The sequence below is a fragment of the Parasteatoda tepidariorum genome, chromosome 4, assembly GCF_982258835.1.
Source record: "Parasteatoda tepidariorum strain Cologne lab strain chromosome 4, Ptep-v5.0, whole genome shotgun sequence".
NCBI lineage: Eukaryota > Metazoa > Arthropoda > Arachnida > Araneae > Theridiidae > Parasteatoda > Parasteatoda tepidariorum.
In genome coordinates, this window is record NC_141758.1 from 117,639,301 (window position 1) to 117,663,349 (window position 24,049).

Below are 24,049 nucleotides of genomic sequence, written 5' to 3' on the forward strand. Positions count from 1 at the left end.
AGTTACTTATATTATCACTTAATTCAAATTATTTCTATAAAAAAAACTAATCTTGGTTTCTTTTTTAAAAGAAGTTGGATTTAAACTGTGGTTTAAAAAACAGCTAACCCAGAAAGAGACTGTTCGACTCATCTACAGTCAGTTAAAATGTGCAATTTTAGCAAATAACAGTAATGTCTTCACTAATTCTATTTTCTAGCATAACCTCAAGCTGTAATGATCTAATGAAAAACTTTCTTCTGTGCTCTTTAAAACTTTTTAATCGATCAAGTTTTCTGAAAGAGAAAAAGCTGATCTACATCCTTAGAAGAGTACCTAGTACTGAAATGTTAGATTTATACTAACTAGATTAAAAAAAAAAACTCATTGTTCAACGACGATTCCTGTAAAACATAATGATAAATACTTTATAATGTGTTAAATAGAGAAACAATTTGAAGGTAAATAATGTCAGTCTTACCAAATAATCATGAATAGTCTCAACAGTAGGTGGCATTTTTCTCCACTGACACTGGTACACAAGATCAGTATCTAAATTATAGGTCTGAGCAAGAGCCAATGCTCCTCCATATTCTTCACTGTTAATCTTTGTAAAAAGAGAAAAGAAGAAAATTAAGAAAACCTAGCTTGCAAGTTAGAATGCATTGGAAATACGGTATTATCACAAGAATACAAAAACATAAAATTTAAACTAAAAATAAAATAGTTTTTTTAATTACAATATCAATAAATTTAGAAATATTCAAATATTTTTTAATGGAATAGTTCACGTTTACAGGCATAAATGCTAAATATAAATAATTCTATTTAAACTAAAACATTTCAGTATAGTCAGTAAAATTTGTGTTTCAAAAATAAATAAACATAAAAATCAAATGATCATCAAAATTTTAAGGACAAGGAAGTCATTTATTAGTTCATTATTCTTTTATGTATGCAGTGTTCGCCCCTACGCCTTTTTAGAAGGGCATCCTGACCTACCTATCCTTTCATATGCCCTCTTTCACCTTTTATAATAATAAGCCATCATCGCTTAAAAACACTGACCACTGTTTAAACAATAATTTTACATAGGTAAAATTATCTGTATACATAGGTTTAATTCTGATTACTTTTGTCAGGATAATTTCCAACTGGTTAAATTTTTATAAGTTTCTCTTTTTTTTTGGAGGGTATAATTGATGAATTTTTTAAGGAATTTTAAGGTTATTTTTTCAATACCTTTTTTTTTAAAAAAAAGGTATTGAAAAAATTTTGAAAAAGAAAAATGTTTCGTTAAAAATTTATTTCCTCGTAATTTTCAGCTTAAATTATCGAAAAAAGTTGTTAATCACAAGTTTTTTTCAAGTTGTTTATCAAACACCTGTGAGATTCATCACTGTTTAATGTTTTAATGAGGTACACATTATTAACTGTTGCTGAACATTTCATAAAAACTTTCAAAAAAGCATTCAATGACTTCTTGGAAATATAATTTCAAGTAAACGAAGACTTGCAATTGGAATAGAAGTGCTATCCCCTGAAGAAGTGTTGTCTTATAAACACACATAGCTTCAAAAATTGTTCAAATTCATCAAAAGTTGGCTAGAAGGTTGTTTTAGTCAAAAATTGGATAAAACTTTTTCAATCTAAACTTTACGGAGTTACGAAATTTTCTAGTGCACTGCGATATTTTTTTAATTATTTATTTTGAATAAGAGATTCTATTCGTTTGAATTTTATTTTGAAATTAAAAGAAAAGATATATTCTCGCATTCTCCCGGTTATTTCAAGTCTGACCATTTTAAAGTTATCTTTCGATAGGACTGGCCTCATCGTTTTACAACATCTGAATTATATGATTTACGGTATTCATAAAACTATATTACACTGGAGTGCAAAAATTAAGGACTAAGTGGTTTTTAGAATGTAAGTTTGAACAGCAGTACTGAAAATTGATAAAAATCATACCATAGAATCCTGAAAATGTAAGAATAAGGGGAAGTAAACAACTTGCCGAAAAAGAAAATGTAATCCACAGGAACAATAAGGTACTTAAAAAAAAGCTAAAAACATAATAATACAAATGACCAAAACGTCAATGTTACACGGGATTGACAATAAAATTCTAACCTTTAGTAATGATCACATCTATGCAGGATGATGAGGACCAGGTTGCTGAGAAGCTCTTGAGAAATTGCTGCCCAATCCTGCTGTAGTGCGTCCCACACGTGTTCATGTTCAATTGCCTTAAAATCAGGGGACCTCGTCGGCCATTCCATGCGTCCAATATCTTCTCTCTTAAACAGTTCTGTGACAGTCACTGTACGAAAAGGTGTAAACATTATCGTCCATGAAGATGCACTCACAGTACCTCTAAAAAGATGCCCTTGAGGAAGAAGAACCTTGGTACAATAGCGGGCTCCAGTTACTGAAACATCTTGGAAGACGTGTACGGGTACTGTAACGAATCAAACTACATTAAATAAACAGCTTTTTTTTATAACAACTCATTCCAAACACACATCAACTAAATTATATTTAAAAAAAACCCGTAAGTAAAATAAATGGAGAAACATGTAACCGGTTTGTACGAATCCTAAATACAAAACCTCTCTTATGTTCCATAAATTCTCTTGTTCTTTTATTTTGTGTGATCTCTTATTTAAAAGATGTATTTATATACACAAGTAACTTCCTTGAAAACCATTAAATAAAAAACTATAATTAGCGTTTTTTTAAAGTTAAAAGAAAGTAATTTTAGAAATTTAAATTTGGCATATTTATATTCCGTGTTGAAATCACTTATAATCAAAAACTGAGCACAAAAGTTTTATCATTAAACTTATTCATATGATAAATTAAATGCTTCCAAATATACATAAAAATCTAATGATGGTGTCGCAGTTTTCCATTGTTGTCGGTAAATTATTATAGGCTGGAAAATCACGTGGTAGGATCCAGTTTTCCCACATTAATTTTCATATTGATTTGGCTGTCATCAGCATAAAATTGATATAAATCACAAAGATATTGTTCTCCTTTAAATTCCTAATTTAAACGTATTTACCCGTACTCTTATTATTACGTTTTTGATTTTGTCTGTTTTCTAAATTAAGAGTTTTAGATGATTGTTATTATTATTAGAACAACATAATTGCTAGTTGCATTTTAAATTAAAGTTACTTAAATCGGTGTCCGATCTTATTAACCATTTTACAATTATTTTATTTTTCAGTGCAAATTTCATCAATATACTATTACGGTTAAAGAGATTCGTTGTATGATTTAGAACTTAGATTTCAACTTCATGCACAAAGTAATTAATGCAAAATTTATATATATATATATATATAAACTGCTGTTTGTAGAAAATGCAACACCATGAAGGAATCATCAGAATCAAATGAAATTCGCAGCAAATGTCAATTATAGGATATTATGCAAATTAATAAAGTTTCAGAGCCATCGCGCGTGCGTGGCGCGCGCAGCGCCCTCTGAATTGATGCTGAAAGCGTATAAATAAAGTGCTGTAGCGGGACGTTGAAAATAGTCTATGATTATTTGTTAGTGGCAAACGTTTAGTGAGACCTGAGTATGCCTCCACGACGGAAGAATAAGAAATTCAAGCAACTTACGGAGTTTGAACGAGGGAGGATAATCGGCCTTCGAGAAGGAGGATTTTCCTATCGCGCAATAGCAGCTCGTATGCAGCGGAACAGTTCCACAGTGATGCGAGTTTGGAAGCAGTGGACCGACGAGCACCGAACAACTCGAAAAACAGGCACTGGACGACAGAAGGTGACGTCAGAGCGCGATGATCGACACCTGCTCCGCATGGCGGTGAATGATCGCACAGCTTCCTCCAGGCAGCTGGCAGCACATTGGTCTACTGCTACAGGTGTACAATTGTCGGCTTCGTCAATTCGTCGTCGTCTGCTGCGCCGTGGATTGCGTGCAAGGGTGCCATTATACAGGATTCCCCTCACGGCGGATCATCGACGGCTGCGTCGGCAGTGGGCTCTTGAGCACAGAGACTGGCGAGCTGATTGGCACCAAGTTGTCTTTTCAGATGAATCACGCTTCAATTTGTGGACCCATGATGGCCGTGTTCGTGTTAGACGTTATGCCGGTCAACGCTGCCTTCCTGAGTGTATTATTGAACGACATAGTGGTCGAACACCCGGAGTTATGGTCTGGGGTGCGATTTCGTATCATGGACGATCCAATTTGATACGAATTGAGGGTAATCTCAATAGCAACAGATACGTCCGTGAAGTGCTACAGCCCGAAGTCGTTCCTTTCCTTCAAGGCATCCCTGGAGCTATCTTTCAGCAGGATAATGCACGCCCACATGTTGCGCGGACTGTTAGAGACTTCTGTTCAGCACAACGCATGCAACTTCTTCCTTGGCCTGCTTATTCGCCGGATATGTCGCCTATTGAGCACGTGTGGGATATGGTTGGTCGGCGTCTCACTCGTGATCCGCGTCCTGCAGTTTCCAAAGACGAACTTTGGTTGCGCATACAAGCGATATGGAATTCTCTTCCTCAAGCAGATATTCAACATCTGTTTGACTCTATGCCACGTCGTATAGCAGCACTTATTGCAGCGCGTGGTGGCTGCACCAAATACTGATTTCGGACGCTTAATTTGTTTCTTTTGTTTTGAAAATTTCATCATTTATTTGTATCAGTACAAGTCGTTTCTGCATTAAATTTCATTTGATTCTGATGATTCTTTCATGGTGTTGCATTTTCTACAAACAGCAGTTTATATATATATATATATATATATATATATATATATATATATATATATATATATATATATATATATATATATATATATATATATATATATATATATATATATATATATATATATATATATATATCCGTTCGTTTGTTAAGCACAAATAGTAAATTACAGTTGTGAACTCAAAAAATTTGTTATTTAAATATACTTTTTAAAGGTTATTTCAAAAAATGATTATTTAGAAAAATTATTTATATTCACTTAATAGATATTAATTGTATTTTAAGGTAAATATTTGGACATGGGAAGTGGCGACACAGTTGTTTTTAATACATATATTTTTATTTGAATAATCTCAGCTATTTTATGTCAAGAAACAGCAATTATTGCGCAGCAATCATCGGGGTTGATGAGTGACAGTGAACAGGAGGCCTAGTATATGGTAAAATTCCAAAAAGAAAAAAATATTTCTCAAATAAATCGAAATCAATGAAATAAACAAAATTTAGAATTTTTTAATGCATAATACATTTTAATTAAACGAAGCATAACTTTTATATTTTAAATATCTAATGCCAAAAAATTTAAATTTTGTGCAAAAAATGTTTGATATTCTAGGGGAAACAGTTCCTGTGACAAATTTCGTATCGCCCCCCCCCCTCATTTCTATTTCTATTATCTATTTTGTAAGATGCTAGATAAAAGGATTATCTGAAGAATTAATCATTTTCACTATATAGTAAAAGATTGTATCATATAAGATCAAAAATTTTCAAAAAAAAAAAATAACTATAGCAATACAAACTTTAATGATGTTGTATTTATCAGTAAATTCACAATATTAAGTCATAGATTAATATTTATGTCATTCACTACTATATCAGATGAAACAATGTAGCTACAACTTAGCTGATTTTTAATGAAACACAGTTAAATTACAAAATTTGTTACGGTTAGGAAAATGATGCTCTGTTTTTTAAGGGACAATGTTGAAATAATTATCACACTTTCTTAGAAATTAAACTAAAGGATGGAAACTAATATTTGAAAAAGTAATAATTTTTTGAAGCAGTAAAATAATTAAAATTTAAGAAGCTTTTGGTAATACGGATTATGACAATTACTAATGAAGTATAACTGCCTATTTTGGTTAATTTTTTAATCATTAAATAAAACATCGATCATAAAAAAATTTAATTGCGATATTTATATAGCACTCTCCTTGAGAGCCTTACACTTTCGACAGCAGTCAAAATAATCTACTTATGTTTTCCAGTTACTAATCTGCATTTACTTTCTTGTACTTAACAAGTGTTTCAAAATTCTTATGCGTATCTCGATGTCGCAATGCTCTGCATTTTTTCTTTCAAAATTCTAAAATATGCATTTGTTTGAGGCATTTCACTATGCCTTTGCATTTAATCTTGAAATTATTTTCATACTTTAATTTTTTCTTTATATGTCATTTATACTTGCTGCAAATGTAATTTTTTGTGTTTTATGTATGTTTTGTCTGTAGAATGTTTGTTCTACTCTCGTGTGCCCTGAATAGGGCGGGACGAGGTATCAATAAACAATATAGCACTCTCCATGCATCCAAAACAGAATTAAGCTTTTTCATGAAATTTTCTTCAAAATATTGAAGTTCTCAACGCTATTGTTTAAAAGTGGCGATTAAAATTATGAAAACCGCTATTGGTTTTACTGTTTTTCTAAAAATTTAAGAAGCTTCTGATTATCCGGATTATGACCAATTGCTAATAAAGTATAATAATTAAATTGTCTATTGGGGTTAATTTGTTAATCATTAAATAAAACAATTTCGATAGTAAAAAAATTATTAATTGCGATATTTATATAGCATTCGATACTTATATATTCTTGACTGTAGAGAATCAGAGAGCTATTCTTTACAGTCAAGTGGCGAGGAAGCTGGCGGCAGCAGTAGTCCAGACCTTTGATGTGATTTCAAGATCCATGAACACGAAAACAACATATAGCGTTCTCCTTGCATCCAAAAAAAAGACAACCTTTCTTATGAATTTTTTTAAAAATATTAAAGCGCTCAGCTCTATTGTTTAAATTGTATTGAAAAGAACATTTCGAAAAGAATCTAAGTGGTGAATAAAATTTTGAAAACCACTATTGTTTTTGCTATTTTTCTAAATCAATACATTGTGCAAAATAATAATAACACTCTGAATAAGATATCCTTTTTTCCCGCAGGATTTGAATTTCTGAAATTCACATTTTGGGTAAGCAGTTATCTGGGAAAAATAATTTCAAGAGTTTAAGCAGGATAGCTATGAGAAGTTTGAACCCCTCAATGTTTCAAATTTTTTCATATTTCGATACAATAGAAATAGCTAAGCGAAATTTGCACTCACAGTTATGAAATTCAATAATCCGAAGATAATTCCGTCTAAAAAATAATGTTTGATAAATATTTATTATTTTATTAAGTAATCACCGAAAATCATTTGATTTCGGAGGTATAAAAATCTCTCATAATTTTAAAGTAGAACATTTTAAAGTGTCTATGAATTATTCGTTTGATAATTTTAATACATCAAATTTCAACATAAAATTCAAACGTAATAGGTCTAATAGTTTTTGAGAAATCAAATTTTGAATATGCGTCCCTGAGATATAACTGTAAGATAAAGAGATTTTGAGGTACATTTCTGTGTAAATGTAAGGGTAACCAATATGAAAGTTCTATCATGCGTTTCCTCCTTAACTTTCCAAAAAGAAAATAATAATAATAATTAGCGATAAAGTTCGAAATCTATAATTTTATGAATGAAACGAAAATAAATTCCTTTTGCACAATTAACAAGGTTTATGGCATGTAATAAACTGCTTAACTTTCACAACAAATTTCTATGCTTAGAATGAAAAATTTGAAATTTCAACATTAGTTGCTGTTTTTATTAAGGTAATTCCAATAGCAATTGCGATAAACAACGACGTTATTTAATCGTAATCATTTTTGATTTACCAATACCCATACTTAAAAATGATTTGCCATGAAGGGAATTGCTTGATGGAATGGAATTTTCGACCCCAATCCCAACATTAAAATCCCAACATGCATGGAGTACTCCTAGGATATCGATAGAAATTTTTTCAAAAGAGATTGCAAATAGCATTAAATTATTTAAAACAAATCATGCTTTTTTTTTTAAAATTTCAAAATATACTTTTTTTGCGTTATCTTAAATTTTCAAATACAATTTTAATAAATCGACTTTTTTAACAGCAATTTTAATAAATATGCTCAAATCTACTAAACCAAAGGTTTTTAGTACAAACTTGAGTTTTTTCACATTAATTCAGCTTAATAGTAAAAAAAAAATATTAAAAATTATAATACTTTAAACTGAAAATAGCATGCAAAATTGAAAAAAAAAATGCTTTACAGTAGTATTATTTATTTTACGAAACAAAAGTCTTTAAATTGTTTATGACATTAAAAAAAAACTTTTTTGTTAACGAGCTAAATTTCTATAAATTATCACGAAAAATTTTTACTAATGAAAATGGAAAAGTAATATTTAAAATTTACATATTATAATTCTTAATTAATTAGATTTTAAGGATGGGGAATGCTTTATGATCCCTCCATTGATGTTATACCATAATTGTGACAAATTTTGACATATCTGAAGGATGTTAACAAATCGTGTTAGAGTTAATGCATTTATTTAAATATTTAGAAAATAACTGCTTTCAATTTTTATTTTTATTTTCAAACTGTAAAGATAGGAACATCTTTAAATACGCATCTCTCATCTGCTTTTATTTCCCAGAAAAGAAGGGTGAGTATTCAATCTTAAACTGTTTGATTGGTTCAAACTAGTTGTCACGTTTATTGGAGCAAAAGTTTAAGTATATATGTAACTAGTGTTCTGAAATCTGCAGTTTTGAGAATAAAAAAAAAGCAAGCAGAAGGAACAGGTAGAAATGTTAGTAAGTGACACTATGAGTTCTTAATAAAAGCATAAATTGTATTACTGCCACTAGAATTAAAACTAAAATTGTTTTTGAATCTTAATTAAAAAGTTACAATTTAATTGAATTTTTTTTTATCGAAACAGGTGGAGATCTTAAAATTTATGGAGCATGAGAATGAAATTCTTACCTGAATTAATGGTGTAACACATTACGCAGCTTAATCAATGTTATCGTTTTCCCTTTCTCAGAAAAGAAGGTCACAACATGTTTTGCAAAAAATGCAAATATAATAATGTATAAATATGGTAATAGTCACTTCACACCATAAATTTCAAAAATTAACACTTTGTCATTCAGAAATTAACACTTATATTTTACAAAATGCGTGTGCGCATAGTGCAAAGAATCATGGGAACATGGAGAAACGGGACAGTAACTTATAGTTTGTCTATTTAAAGAACTCCCCTTTGGACAAAGTCTAAAGGAGTCTACTGCTGTGAAAATCAGAAAATGGCAAAAATAGTTTATCACTGCATCAATACTGTGCAGTCTTATAATAGATACTGTTCATATGGATTTGTATTGCTAATGTGAAATATTTTTAGTACCCCTTTCTTTCCAAAGGCTCAATTCTAAGAACCCATTCTACAGATCTGTTTGGTATGAGTGAATCGATCAAACAATTTATTTAGCATTTTAAGATATTTGTTTAGAAACTGATAATTGTTAAAATAAAAAACCAAAGTTTAGAGGGAGCGTGTTGTGTGCGATTCTATAACATTATTAAATAATATATATTAACATGTATTAATTAGTCAATAGTTAGCACTAAATAGTTAGCGCTTGAGTTCACCCACACTTATTAGTTTTCAGAAATCCGATCATTAGAGCCAAAGTTATTCAGAGTATGAGTTGCTAGATTTGAATGCAATCAGAATGGTCTGTTGTTGATGCAAATTCATTGTTTCCACAACAAAAGTTATTCCTTCAGTTGCATTTGTTTTTGAGTTATTGAAGGTTAATATTTTACGCGCATGAGTGACATAAAAACAGTTTAAAAAGATGGTACATCTGTGTCTATTTATTTATTTTTTAAAATATTAAGTTTTTTTATTCTTTTTTTCCGGTGATAATTTTGTGTATCGAATATCGCATTCATCATGATGCTCTTTTTTTGGATCTTGGTCCAATACATGTGACTTTTTATATAGTAATTTTGCTAAATGTTTGATTTCTCTTATTTACATTTCGTTTCAGTCCGATTCTTCAGAAAAAAAAGAGACAGGCTGTCAATTTTTATGGAGATGACTTATAGGATATACAATACGTAACTTTATACACTGCCCAGGGTTCTCTTATCTGCTAATGAAACATTTTGCTAAATCTATTAATATGAAGAGATTAAGTTAAAGAAAAATTGAACTGTAGCCCTGAATATAAATTTTTTTTAAAAATCTGAAACACGTCTTAGACTTGGAGGCGATTCTTTCGCTTTCAAATTTCAAACTTCTTCGGACTAAACTTTTAAACTTACTAAAGTGGAAATTTAAACTTAGCTAATCTTTATATCTGAATGATAAAACTACCTTTCGAGAGGTAATATTTCTTTATCTTCAGTACAGAATATATTTTTCAGAATCAGAATATTATTCATTCTTGTGGTTAGTGGATTAGAAATTAGCTATAAAATGTGTTTGACTAACCTATTTTGCTAGTTTGGTTAATGAAGTTTTTTCCCCGCTAAAGTGAGCTAACAAAATGCCAACAAAACCTTCGTGGGCAAACGTTGGATAATTATTTCCTGCAGCTGCCTACTATTGGCCTTCACTATTGTTTACCTTTTAATACATCAGAAGTCGGCAAAAATTTGCTTAGTTTTATAACAATAAGGCACATAAGGTAAAGATTTCTTACAATGGGTCATCGTTTGAAATAAAATTTAAACTTGTGTTTTCTAGATCAGAAATAGGCTGAAAGATGTTCTGGTTATAATTTTCTACGATGTGCCAACGTTTGGAAGCAGAATTAAAACTTTTGATCAAAGACTAGTTAAATTTTGGTCGGTTATTTCCTAGGTCTACATCAAAATGACTTAAAATCTATTCTGATCATTACTTTTGTTTAAGCAATGAGTTAACGAAAATGTTTGGTGGACGGACGTGATCTAAAGGTTTCTTACAAAGGGTTAAGACAAAATTCAATTTTGCCTTTGCTCACATTACTAATTAGCTAAAACACACATTACGGTTTTGCCAAAACTTATTTGGAGAGCTTAAGATTTCCGAGAAGAAACTTAAATTTCAGGCAGAAAATGCTGCTGGTGAAATGACTTTTGATATTGAAGATAATAATTTAACTATATCTTAATTTGAGAAGTGGTGGCTCTGGAGATAGAGCGTTTACTTATCAATGAGGTAAACTGGGTTCAAATCTCAGCGAAGGCTAGTCTATACGAATTACGATCCTGGCTTGCACCGATCACAGTACTGACATAAATTATCCTCAGTGGTAGACAGATCATGGGTTAGAGTTCCCTCGTCATCAGACTAACCGTGGGAGGTTTTCTTATCCATGTGAAGCAAATGCGGGTTAGTTCCATCAGGAAAGTTCTCCACGAAGACAAATTTCTACCAATACTTCATGCAGGAGTTCCTTTGTCTTCTGAATTGGGTTAAAAATTACAAGTTTACGTAGTTGAACAATAGTAGTCGTAAACCCAAAAAATTGGGTCAGCTGTTCAACGACAGTAATAAAATTATAAAATATATCTTAATTTGATAATAACTGTTTTTGGTGGGTGGCTTAACAATTATCTACAATAAATTACTTTAAAATGCAATATTTAAACTATTTTTTTAACCCAGTTGATACCTCTTTTCACAGAGTTTTTTTTTATTTTTATTTTCAATGGGTGGCTTAATGAAAATTTTTGTGGGATAACATAAAATAGTAATTTCTAACAAACTAACACTGAGGAATTTTGGTTCAAAAATTAGCTTAGTCAGCTAAAAACTTTGGCTAAAAAAACCTCTTTAGGTAGGTTAAAACCAAACATTCCCGTGTGACCTTTGACACATAGAGATCAAGGATCTACAATTTCGCGACTAATGCAATGACAGAGTTGCCACTCAAATCTGAAGGAAAAAAAATTCGTGTTTCCCCTGCGCGTATTATACACAATACATTAAGAGAAAACACACAATCACTCTGCTCTTATCTAATCTATATTAGTCTAACTATACTAGCCTTAATTGATGGAAAAATTTAAAGAAATACTGAACAGCTTAACCAACTTAAAACAAATAATGCTATAGTAAATGAAATAGTTTAGTATAGCAGAAATGTCATCCTTAAATATGCCATAGAATGCGCATTCAGTGGTCACCACTTATTAAAAGACAAAAATAAGAAACAAAATCCCCTGTATCTTCCCAGTTTTTAAGGAAAAACACAAAATTCCCTGCATTTCCCCCGTTATTTTAGGTGATTTGTGAATTTCCTGTATTTTCCAGGTATTGTCCTGTAGAGTGGCCACCTTAAACGACCTCTTTTTACATTACAGACAAGCCGGTACAAATTAATTTGGAGCTGGTGGGCTAGCTAATTCTAAACACCTAAACTAATTCTTCTCAACATTATCGCAGTGACACCGTAGCATTTGCAGTGAATATCGTAGCATTTAAAAATTTTTTTTTTTGTTTTAAAGAGAAATTATTTTTAAGTTGGTTAGCTAATGAAAATTTTTGATGCCAAACGTAAATTTACGATACACTGTTATGGGCTAATTACGTTAAATTTGAAATTTCACTTTAAAAATCGTGGATTTTTACTTAACAAAAAAGTTAAAAAAAAACTGCATCCACTGTTATTTTTAGCCGATATAACAAAGTTTTGGTGGTCCATTGTTGGAAATATTTGGTGGGTACACTAATTATTTCCTAATTATTCACTAATTATTTCCTACAATGGGCTACAATTTGAACACAATGTCCAATTTCTTTATATTTTCATTTTATATTATTACCGTCGTTGAACAGCCGACCGAATTTTCAGTTAACGGCTACCAATGTTTCTTAGCCTTGTAACTCTGTTCTCCTCCGTTAACTCCGTAGCCTTTTATTTAAACACAATCCAGAAGACAAGGGAACTCCTGGATGGAGTATTGGGAGAACTTTTTGATGAAACTAACCCTCATTTGCGTTACATAGAAAGGAAAACCACGAAGACCACTCACGGTTAGCCTGACGGCAAGGGGACTCTAACCCATGATCCGTCTACCACTGAGGATATTATTCGTCAGCAATGTGGTCGGTGCGAGCCAGGTGCGGAACTCGAATAAACCAGACTTTAGACAGCTGGGATTCGAACCCAGGTTGAACGAACTGCATTGGACAACGCCTAACAAAGTTAAGAAATGGAAAAAAAAATATATTATAAACAATTTCAGTTTATGAATATGAGTCAGATTAACACTTTGTTAAATGTTAACAATTTACTCTTTTATTTAAATCTTATCTTTCAATTTTTTTAAACCTTTATTTCCTTTTTTTATGTAACAGTGTAAATTTATTTTATGTAAATTCAGTGTAAATTATTAATTTTCCAACTGACTTTAATTAGGGTTTTGTCTTCTCAATTTAAATACAAAATTTTTTTTTAAATATCTTTGCAAAATTCCACTTTTCTTATTATAAAGAATATTAACTTTCTGTTCTCCCCTCTTCGCTGGTCATCACGGTTATTATACTTCCTGTGGGAAGAGATGCCCCTCTATACCCGCCTTTATTTTTTCTTCATTTATTTTTTCAGGGGGGCTTAATCAATTTGATTCGTCTGATTTTCAAACTCTTCGCTCTTTAAATTTAGTAGTCTATCGCTTTTTGGATCAATACCAATTAACGAATTTTTTTAAAGGATTTAATACTTTAGGTCCGAATCGAGAGAATATATTCTTTTTTTTACATCCTTTTTCTTTGGCTTTAATTTTAATGAAACCCTCAAACTGTACATTTCTGTTAATTGAATATCTACTTTTTATAACTTTAATCTTCTTTAACATTAAAAACTTTTCAAATTTAAGCGTTTCTACTGCATTTATTTTTATTATAGCCATTTAAATGTATCTTTTTCTTGTATCTTATTTTTATGCACGACGCTTTACGTTCAATTCTCTTGTCACCCATTTCTAATTCAAGGCTTTCTTTTGTTAAAATTGTATCAAAACATATGCTTTACTGGTAAAATTGTGAGTTTGTTCTAAATAAATGCTGTGCTGAATAAAAAGATTGTGTGATCATACCATTTTATTTGTGTTCATTTTGGTGATGGTTTTTATTATTTTTTTTTAATTTCCGTAAGCTGTGAGTACCTGTTTTACTTCCCTTTGAAAGCATCTCACCGTGTTAAATGCTGAGCTTGTATCTGGATATAGCAGGGCATTGTCTTATTTATCTGTGATCATGATTATTTTTAGTGTTCACCTTATTCCAAATTTGGTGATACCTATTTATCCAAACCTCACACTTTGGGACATATTAGGCTATCCAACGACAGCATTGTACTACCACTTTTTAAGAATATGATAAGTCTAATGCAGCACATCTTAGGGATAAATGTCAGGGGTCTGTCCAGACATTTTGTGAAAGGTCCGTTTTTGTAAAATTGTGAAAAAATTACCCGTAATTTTTTCACAATGAGCGAATATAAAATAAATGTTAAGTCACATTCTTTCAACCAGGTTCCTGCTTTTGTGAATTTGCACAATTAGGGTGATTTGGGCAAACAGCTAAAATCACACCGGAGGTTTATAAAGCCTGGTTTATTTAATTTTGATTTAAAAAAGTTGAATTTAAATCAACAGCTAATAAAGAGAACACTTACTTGTCAAATTCATTTTCACACCAGTCAGGCTCTCTTAAGTTTTTGTTCATGCCACGGATAAAAAACCATATCTAAATCACTGCCAAGAAAAAAAAAAGAGAATAAAAAAATTCATTTCATTTATCATTACTTTGAAGAAATAATTTAGCTCAAAAGACAAATATTTCCAAATGCTGTGAAAAGACTAAAATATCTTATAATACAAAATAAAAACAATTTTTTTTAAAAATTAAATCCAATAACTTTTTAAGGATTACAAGTTGCACTACTCAGGTGCAAAGTTTTCTTTTTAATAGAATTGATGGTAATCTAAAAAATTACTAAAGATTATAAATTATAAAAAAAGAAATATTAAGTTCATAACATCTATCATGCTTTCGGCAATATAAAAGTTAATGCATATATCATTTGTATACAGTATGTAAAACAATAATTAACTGTCATTAGAAGCATTTTTATGTTTGAAAGCACAAAATGATTGCCACTTGTTAAGGCAGTGAGGCTAACTTGGCCCCTGGCCTGCAGCTTGGTAGAGCCTCCTTAGACAAGTGCAGTCTTTTAGTCAATGGTCTTTTAAATTAGTAACTAAATACTCTTATTTTTTTTTCTTCTCAAGAACTTAGACTAATATTAGTAGCTTTATACAAAAAGCAACAGTATAGTGGGCAAAATAAAAAAATGAGCACTTCTATATCTTTTGGCCTAACAATTTTATCTTCATGTGCTAAGATGCTAAATCAATAGAATTATTAAGATAACATCTTAGTGCATGAATTGATGTTATAAGCAAAATGGTGCATGTATTCATTATCAAACTCATCATTAAATTATAAGATAAACCTAGAAATATTTAAATGTACTTAATACATTCAACAAAGCAAACAGCAAGGGAAATTTTCTCATCTAACTCATAACAATAAGCTATTTATACAATTGATATAAACAAATGTGATATGTGTGTTTCTCAAAAAGTGATTTATGAGGGGGTGTTTGCCTAACTGTTTAAATCAAGTGTTCTCTTGTCTTCTGAATTTGCTTCAAAATTAAAAGTCTATTAGATCCTCTATAGATTTGTTATTTAATGTCTATTATAAAATATAAAATAAATGCTTTTCTTAAAAACATCAACCAAAAAAAAGAGAGGTCTAAAAAATTTAATGCCTGACTTGCCCAAGTTATGTAAAATTTCTGAACATCCCTATGTTTTTTTATACTTATATGCCTACCAGGAACATTTATTCAGGTATTGTGCAAACTGTAATACCGAATTAGTACTCCTTCCTACTTGACAAAAAATTGCGAAGATGCAGGATAAACTGTACCAAAGAGAAGGAGAGAAATCTATTGCATATAATAAAACCTAAATGTTTACTTAACAACTTAATTATATAAATGAGAAATTATAAAGTTTCTCTTTTTATTCTGCTAGTCGTGCTTATTTTTATTACAACAGTCAATCACTGTGTATAAAAAAATGATAAATATACAAGTTAAAATTGAAATGTGAAAGGAAGCACAAAAGCAGTTGTATTTGAACTTTGGTTGTGTGTATGTATATATATATATATATATATATATATTTATATAATTTTTTTTTACCCTTTTATTTGAAAAATTTATAAGAGTAATGTTTTTATTAGTAAGCATTCAAGAAAATATGCATCTTAAGACAAGTAAAAATTTCTTTTGGGGTATGTATTTTGCACACTAACAAACTTAGAAAGGTAAGTAAATATTTTGAGATTTTACAAACCCCAGAGAAAATTGATATACTCTGTGATTTAAAGAAGGGTAAGTAAATATTTTTAGGTTTTACAAACCCCAAAGAAAAGTGACATACTACAGTAATTTATGGGAAGGTAAGTAAATTATTTTTAGATTTTACAAATCCCAGATAAAAGTAACATACTATACTATTCATTGAAAGGTAATTAATATTTTGAGATTTTGCAATCCCTAAAGAAAAGTCACACACTATGTGATTTAAAGTACAATCAATACCTGCCTTGATCCTCGCCTCAGCCAATGGCAACGAGTGCTTTTACATCTGTGCCTCCTCTCATACCATAGTCAATAAGTCCTTTGGCAGCTTCAAAATTCTCCGACACTCTTTCTAGGCATCCATGGAGAACCCAGGATAGCTTTTTGATTTTATTCTACAAATGCAATTATTGAAACTGTTACTTTGAAAACATTAATAAAACAATGATGAATAAACAATGAGAAATAAAATACTGATGCCAAAAATCTGCGTTTAAAGAAACCGTTTTTAATTTAAAAACTGTTGTAGGAGATGTAACTATATATTTTTCTTAAGGTACCCGAATACCTTCGGAGGCAAATTTCTGAAATTTTAAATTTAGAAAATTCTTTTTTGGATTTTTGTGTGTATTACATACTAAAACATAATATGACAACAAAAAATTATGAAAAAAAATTTTTTTTTAAGAAAATATGGGGAAAAACTGGTAAAAAAAGTGCAAAAATTGACCAACTTTTTAAATAACATAACTTTCTCAAAATTTACTATTTTTTCATCATTTTTGCTTAAAAATACTCATAAAATCTCCTTTAAGGAAATAGACTATGCATTAGATGTAGTATTGATATTTAGAAATTTTGGGGCTAAGATCGTAATTTATTCGGCAAAAAGAGCCAAAAATTGCTACTAATTAATTTTATTTTAGCTGTAAAACATAAAATAATAGTTGAATTAACTATTCCATAGTCTATTTCCTAGATATATATATAGAAAATATTCATGCAAAATTTAGAGAGATTTGAACTAATATATTTTGAGATATTGCATTTAGAATGAAGGAAAATATCGGAAAAATTAGTTTTGAGAAAATGGACAAAAAAGACAAAATTTTCAATGTAACCATATTTAATACATTATACAACAGGAAATATTATTAAAATAATATTATCTGACCTTTCTAATTTCTAAAAAATATATTTGCATTTTTGTAGATGATAAAATTTTTTTTTTATAAAACTATTTATATCAACTCGAAATAACAGTATAATTGTATTTTGTATTTGTATATACACTAGTTATGTAATAATTAAACAATTATTATGTAACAATAAAGCAATAACTCTTAACTCAAAGAGTAGGATAAACACCTTAAATACACACATTCATATATTTTTATATTATGATTTTACAGGTATGATAAAATGCAAATGCACTAGACAAACTTATATTTCGTAAAAAGTCAAATTTATAATTGAAGTCTGTTAAAATCCACCAGGCTTATATGTAATGCCTTCCTTTTTCTCCAAATGTGTATTTCTCTTTTTGCGAGATGCTTTAAGAATTTTTCGCTGCTTTTTAGCGAAATTGCTGGATTTTCTTGATGCATCTTTTACACGGGACATGTCCAAAAGCTCATAAGCTTTTCGGGTATAATACCCCGGTTCCACATTCAGTTCTTTTAGAACAGGCAAACATCCCATGTATCCATCATTAAATTCGATTACTGCATCATAGGCTGCAGTTTTTAATGTTTTCAGCCCAATAAAAACATCTTTGGGAGCTCGCTTCCACACCACACCATTAAACGATTCATTTGCATTTTGGGTCTTACCGTGGAGGCATTTTAACAACAGTTCTCTATCACAAAGTGCCCAGTACGTTGGCTTCACCTTGTTTAAAACTGCATCAGATAAACCACCGTTTTTTTCAACGAATGGTTTACCTGAATGCAGTGATCGTTGGTATGCGCACCAACTATTTTCTCCAATAGGACATTGTCCATGCATTGGTTTTTTTGATGTTGAGGCACAATGATACAATGCTGCAATTGTATTCTGCTGCATTTTTTCCAAATCTCCAATATTACTTCGAATGGCAATCCCATAGTAGTTTTGGAGTCTGTCGATAAAGGTGTCTGTGAGTTTTCCTTTTCCCGACAGACCCGGCACTTTACTTTTCAGTTTACGCAAGTGAGAACCTACTCTCTTTTGAATATGGCCAATGCACTCCATTTTCACCACACTATCCTCTCCATACGTATTTTTAACTTTTTTGAAACCTTTAGAGTCTCCATCTCCAAAATATTTAGTATATTTCAGAGAGTGTTTTTTGACGGAACGCTCAAAAATTTTGCTGACGCCAACAACTTCCATATGCGACGCAGACCCGGAATAGTTTTTGGAACAGTCATGCTCAACTTTCATTGAGAGCTGAACCATATTCCTTGGTTCTCGTTCGATGGTTCTACATATTCTGCAATATGACGAAAGAATTTCCACATCCAATACCTTTCCTGTATCAATAGAAAGGGCAGCAACACACCCATTCAAAGATGAATACCCACGTTTCTGCCAGGACCCATCTAGGGAAACACCACATTCTGAGTCAGCAGCGACAGAAGCACAGGTGTTAATGAGTTCATTAGCTGCTCTTTTCATGGAGTTTTGAGAAACACTGGAAACAGCATCAAATATCTTATTCTGATGCGAATTGAAAGCTTTCTTGCTCAGAGGTGGAGGCATATTCAGTGTAGCACACAATTTTTTTCCTGATTCGTGTCCTTTTCCAATTTGTCGTAAGCCATACACAAACCTGGAATTAATTTCTGCTACATTATTTTCTTTAGTAGAAGAGGCAAATCCCTTTACAAAATCACATGCTTCACATTTTAAAGAAAAGTGTGAGCAAAGTCCATATCTGCTATCTTCAACTAAGCTAATGCCAGTTGAAAAACAAGTGGGACAACAGAGCACAGAAAAAACAGCCTTGATTATATCTATATCAATAATTCTGTTTCCAGTCACCAATTCAGAACCAATAACACTCATTTTTTGCAATTTCAGTTTAGAAGCACTTGCAGTTGAAGGAGAAACTATATCCGAAGAAACATCTTTTTCTTTCGTGAATCTATTCCCATAAAACTTACGTTTACGTTTCAGTGAAGAATTTCGAGGCATTTCAACGCCAGAAATAACAAACGTAACAATAAATTAACAGTCAACTTAAAAGAAAAATATAACAGAAACAGTAAACGTAAGAAATTAACAAAAATATTATAAAGAAAATTCAACGAAAATAACGATAGTAAAAAGCAAAGAAGTAAGAGCGCAATCGAATTCAAATCAACGAGATTCAAATATAAACAACCTAGGATGGAATGTTTACATGTGTGATGCCAGATTTAAACAAATATAATATTGTACAAATAAAGAAATGTGGTTTCCAGATTTGTTTTTTATATTTTGAAAACTTATTTTATGGTTTTGGTCGAAATTAGAAAACGAAACTAGCGAAAAAGGCTTACTTCCGGTTTTAGTTTCACATTTCCGGTTGCTCAAAACCGAAATCAATGTTTTTTTAAACCATCATAACTTCTGATCTATTTCACGTAAAAACGAAACTCAAACGGTTTTGGAAAGAGAAAAGTTCAAAATTTTATTTTATATAAGAAACAGAAATATGATATTTTAGTCAAAATTGGTCGAAAAAAGGTAGTCGGGTACCTTAAAATTATCTAACATTCTCAACAAAAATTAATTTTCAGATCAGTTAAAGTGCAAAAGACTTTAACCTAAATTTATTAACAATAACAGCGTTAGAATATAATATTAAATAATATATGTTTATCAATACACTGTTCTTGTTTATTAAAAACTTGGAAAACTAACAAATTTTGAAACATGATAAAGTATTTATTAACCTCTTTTTAAATATTTAAAATTTAATCATGCATTATAAATTGCAAGCATCAAGAAAAGTCAAGAGAACGAAGAACAAAAATACCGAATTTTTAAATTATTATAACTCAATCAAAATTTTAATGACATTACAGTTCAACTAAACATATAAAAATTTGATATCAAAGTATAATATTAATAATGTAAATAAAAGAATGAGTTCTTCATGTGAATCAGTTTGATGAAAATGTTACTATTGAACATTTCTTATTAAGCATTATTAATTAATTATCAACTACATTTTAATGCGTTATTGCTTAATAAGCATAATTAATTTTTATTAACGTCATAGTAGCATAAATATTAAATACTGAAGCAATAAATAAGTTTTAACACTAATGATTTAATAATAAATAAAGAATAAAATACTTTTTTGAAAATTATTTTTAACACAATGAAGCTTTAACCATAACAATGCTTATAAATAATATAATATTAAAAAAATATATACTGGTAATATAAATTAATTTCAAATATTTTTCAATCTTCCAGAATTATACTCTTTTATATAAGCATTGTATTTTGAAAATATTGTATTAGAATCATAAATAAAATAATACAGCATACATGAAATAAAAATTTGTTTACGCTGGTAACAGAAAAATTTTAAAAAATCTGAAAAATAAAACACATAAAATTCAGAAAAGGACCTCTTTCCCTTGGATGGTAGAATACAAATGAATTATATAACAAGATTGAAAATTTAACTCATTCTATAATTACATTTCTTAAACAATTTTAAAAACTATCAGATCATGCAGTTGTTCATGGTCTGTATTATTTTAAGACTTTTTAGAAGTTTCTATTTTTTAGATTTCTAATTCTATCTAATTCTATCACTAATTCTATTTTTTAGCATAACCTCAAGCTGTTATGATCCAATGAAAAATTTTCTTCTGTGCTCTTTAAAACTTTTTAATCGATCAAGTTTTCTGAAAGAGAAAAAGATGATCTACATTCTTAGAAGAGTACCTAGTACTGAAATGTTATTTTTATACTAACTAGATTAAAAAACTTATTGTTCAACGACGATTCCTGTAAAACATAATGATAAATACTTTATAATGTGTTAAATAGAGAAACAATTTGAAGGTAAATAATACCAGTCTTACGAAATAATCATGAATAGTCTCAACATTAGGTGGCATTTTTCTCCACTGACACTGGTACATAAGATCAGTATCTAAATTATAGGACTGAGCAAGAGCCAATGCTTCTCCATATTCTTCGCTGTTAATCTTTGCGAAAAGAGAAAAGAAGAAAATTAAGAAAAGCTAGCTTGCAAGTTAGAATGCATTGGAAAAACGGTATTATCACAAAAATACAAAAACACAAAATTTAAACTAAAAATAAAAGTTTTTTTTATTACAATATCAATAAATTTAAACATTTGAAAATTTAGAAATATTCAAATATTTTATAATGGAATAGTTCACGTTTACAAACATAAATGCTAAATATAAATAATTCTATTTAAACTCAAAGATTTCAGCATAGTCAGTAAAATTTGTGTTTCAAAAATAAATAAACATAATCAAATGATCATCAAAATTTTAAGGATAAGGAAGTCATTTATTAGTTCATGAAGTATTCTTTTATGTATACAGTGTTCGCCCTTACGCCTTTTTAGAAGGGCACCCTGGCCTACCTATCCTTTCATATGCCCTCTTTCACCTTCATCTTCATCTTTCTTCATTTCACCATCACCGCTTAAAAACAATGTCCACTGTTTAAACAATAATTTTACATTGGTAAAATTATCTGGATACATAGGTTTAATTCTGATTACTTTTGTCAGGATAATTTCCAACTGGTTAAATTTTCATAAGTTTCTCTTTTTTTGGAGGGTATAATTGATGAATTTTTTAAGGAATTTTAAAGTTATTTTTTCAAAACCTTTTTTTTAAAGAAAAAGGTATTAAAAAAATTTTGAAAAAGAAAAATGTTTCGTTAAAAATTTCTTTCCTCTTAATTTTCAGCTTAAATTATCGAAAAAAGTTGTTAAAAGTTTTTTTCAAGTTGTTTATCAAAAACCTGTGAGATTCATCACTGTTTAATGTTTTAATGAGGTACACATTATTAACTGCTGCTAAACATTTCATAAAAACTTTCAAAAAAGCATTCAATGACTTCTTGGAAATATAATAATTTCAAGTAAACGAAGACTTGCAATTGGAGAAGAAGTGCTATCCCCTGAAGAAGTGCTGTCTTACAAACACACATAGCTTCAAAAATTGTTCAAATTCATCAAAAGTTGGCTAGAAGGTTGTTTTAGTCAAAAATTGGATAAAACTTTTTCAATCTAAACTTTACGGAGTTACGAAATTTTCTAGTGCACTGCGATATTTTTTTAATTATTTATTCTGAATAAGAGATTCTATTCTTTTGAATTTTATTTTGAAATTAAAAAAAAAGATATATTCTCGCATTCTCCCGGTTAGTTTAAGTCTGACCATTCTAAAATTATCTTTCAATAGGACAGGCCTCATCGTTTTACAACATCTGAATTGTATGATTTACGGTATTCATAAAACTATATTACACTGGTGTGCAAAAATTAAGGACCAAGCGGTTTTTAGAATGTAAGTTTGAACAGCAGTACTGAAAATTGATAAAAATCATACCATAGAATCCTGAAAATGTAAGAATAAGGGGAAGTAAACAACTTGCCGAAAAAGAAAATGTAATTCACAGGAACAATAAGGTAGGGTAAACTAACCAGTGAAGGAACACTTAAGCTTCGCTTGCCTTTTTAAAAATCATATTAATTTCAAAATTCTTAATTTTAGTTAAATGACAGTGTCAACATATTTGTTACTAATTGAAAATTATGTAAAAAAATTGTAGAGAACTTACATAATATTGTTTTAAAGTTTTAGAGGTTCAAATAACAAGTAGTAAGAAGACCAAGTGAAGGAAGAGCTCTTACCAGTGAATGAACACCCAGTAAAGGAACACTTAATTTCGGTTATTTTTTAATGCTCTTTATGAATTTATAAGCCATACAAATATTTATAAACAAGCCTATGCTTGAAATTATAACATATATATACTCGGAAAATGCTTACTTTTTTTTGTAATCATGAATTGAAAATTAAAGTGTCAACATATTAACACATACTGTTCATTCACTAGGAAATCTATGCCCAGTAAAGGAACATGTCTGTTCCCTCACTGGTTAGAAGTTGTTTTTCGTATTTTTATCATACTTTTGATGCGGAACATCACTAAAGGTACAAGAAAATTAAAGTTTACCTTTTATTTTCATTAACTTAGAAAAAAAACAGTAAAGGAACACTTGTTCCTTCACTGGTTTTTCATCGTTTGGTGATCCAGTGAATAAACAACCCCTTATCTCAGTACTTCATTATGCTATGATGCTTTAAAAAAAATAAAACGTTACTTCAATAACTATATTTTGAATTCTCTTTTTCCCAGTGAGAAAAATAAAATTATTTCATGTAATTAATTCCACTTCAAACATATTATTACAAACACTCACCTTATAATTTTTTCGAAGAAACAAGGTGTTGCAGAGATAATAACAAATTCAAAAATTTCTCCAGAGAAGTCTATTTGACCAGGCAATCCAAAACATTGCTAGATGACTTCCTATTGTTTGGCAGTAAGCTATTGTTACCAATCAATCTAAAGCAGTACTTTCAAATTCTTATTCTTAATCAATATATATGAAATGTTCCTTCACTGGGTAGTGTTTCTTCACTGGTTGGTTTACCCTACTTAAGCTGAAAACATA

At 30.0% G+C, this 24,049-nt stretch overlaps 2 protein-coding genes across 2 annotated transcripts in view; both read right to left on the minus strand.

The window, feature by feature from the left end:
- The window catches only part of LOC147812637 (uncharacterized), a 30,371-nt gene extending 21,400 nt beyond the window's left edge, over nucleotides 1–8,971 (minus strand). The window contains exons 1-3 of the mRNA XM_087161963.1: nucleotides 8,882–8,971; nucleotides 2,113–2,440; nucleotides 461–586 (exon numbers count right to left, since the gene is read on the minus strand). Coding sequence (XP_087018089.1) covers nucleotides 2,115–2,440; nucleotides 8,882–8,903 — 348 coding nt within the window. The 5' untranslated portion in view covers nucleotides 8,904–8,971 and the 3' untranslated portion in view covers nucleotides 461–586; nucleotides 2,113–2,114. The remainder of the gene's footprint in view (nucleotides 1–460; nucleotides 587–2,112; nucleotides 2,441–8,881) is intronic.
- Nucleotides 8,972–15,306: 6,335 nt separating this feature from the next.
- Nucleotides 15,307–24,049, minus strand: part of LOC147812638 (NBAS subunit of NRZ tethering complex-like) — a 40,042-nt gene continuing 31,299 nt past the window's right edge. Inside the window, exons 7-9 of the mRNA XM_087161964.1 lie at nucleotides 21,405–21,530; nucleotides 16,576–16,730; nucleotides 15,307–15,414 (exon numbers count right to left, since the gene is read on the minus strand). Coding sequence (XP_087018090.1) covers nucleotides 16,593–16,730; nucleotides 21,405–21,464 — 198 coding nt within the window. The 5' untranslated portion in view covers nucleotides 21,465–21,530 and the 3' untranslated portion in view covers nucleotides 15,307–15,414; nucleotides 16,576–16,592. The remainder of the gene's footprint in view (nucleotides 15,415–16,575; nucleotides 16,731–21,404; nucleotides 21,531–24,049) is intronic.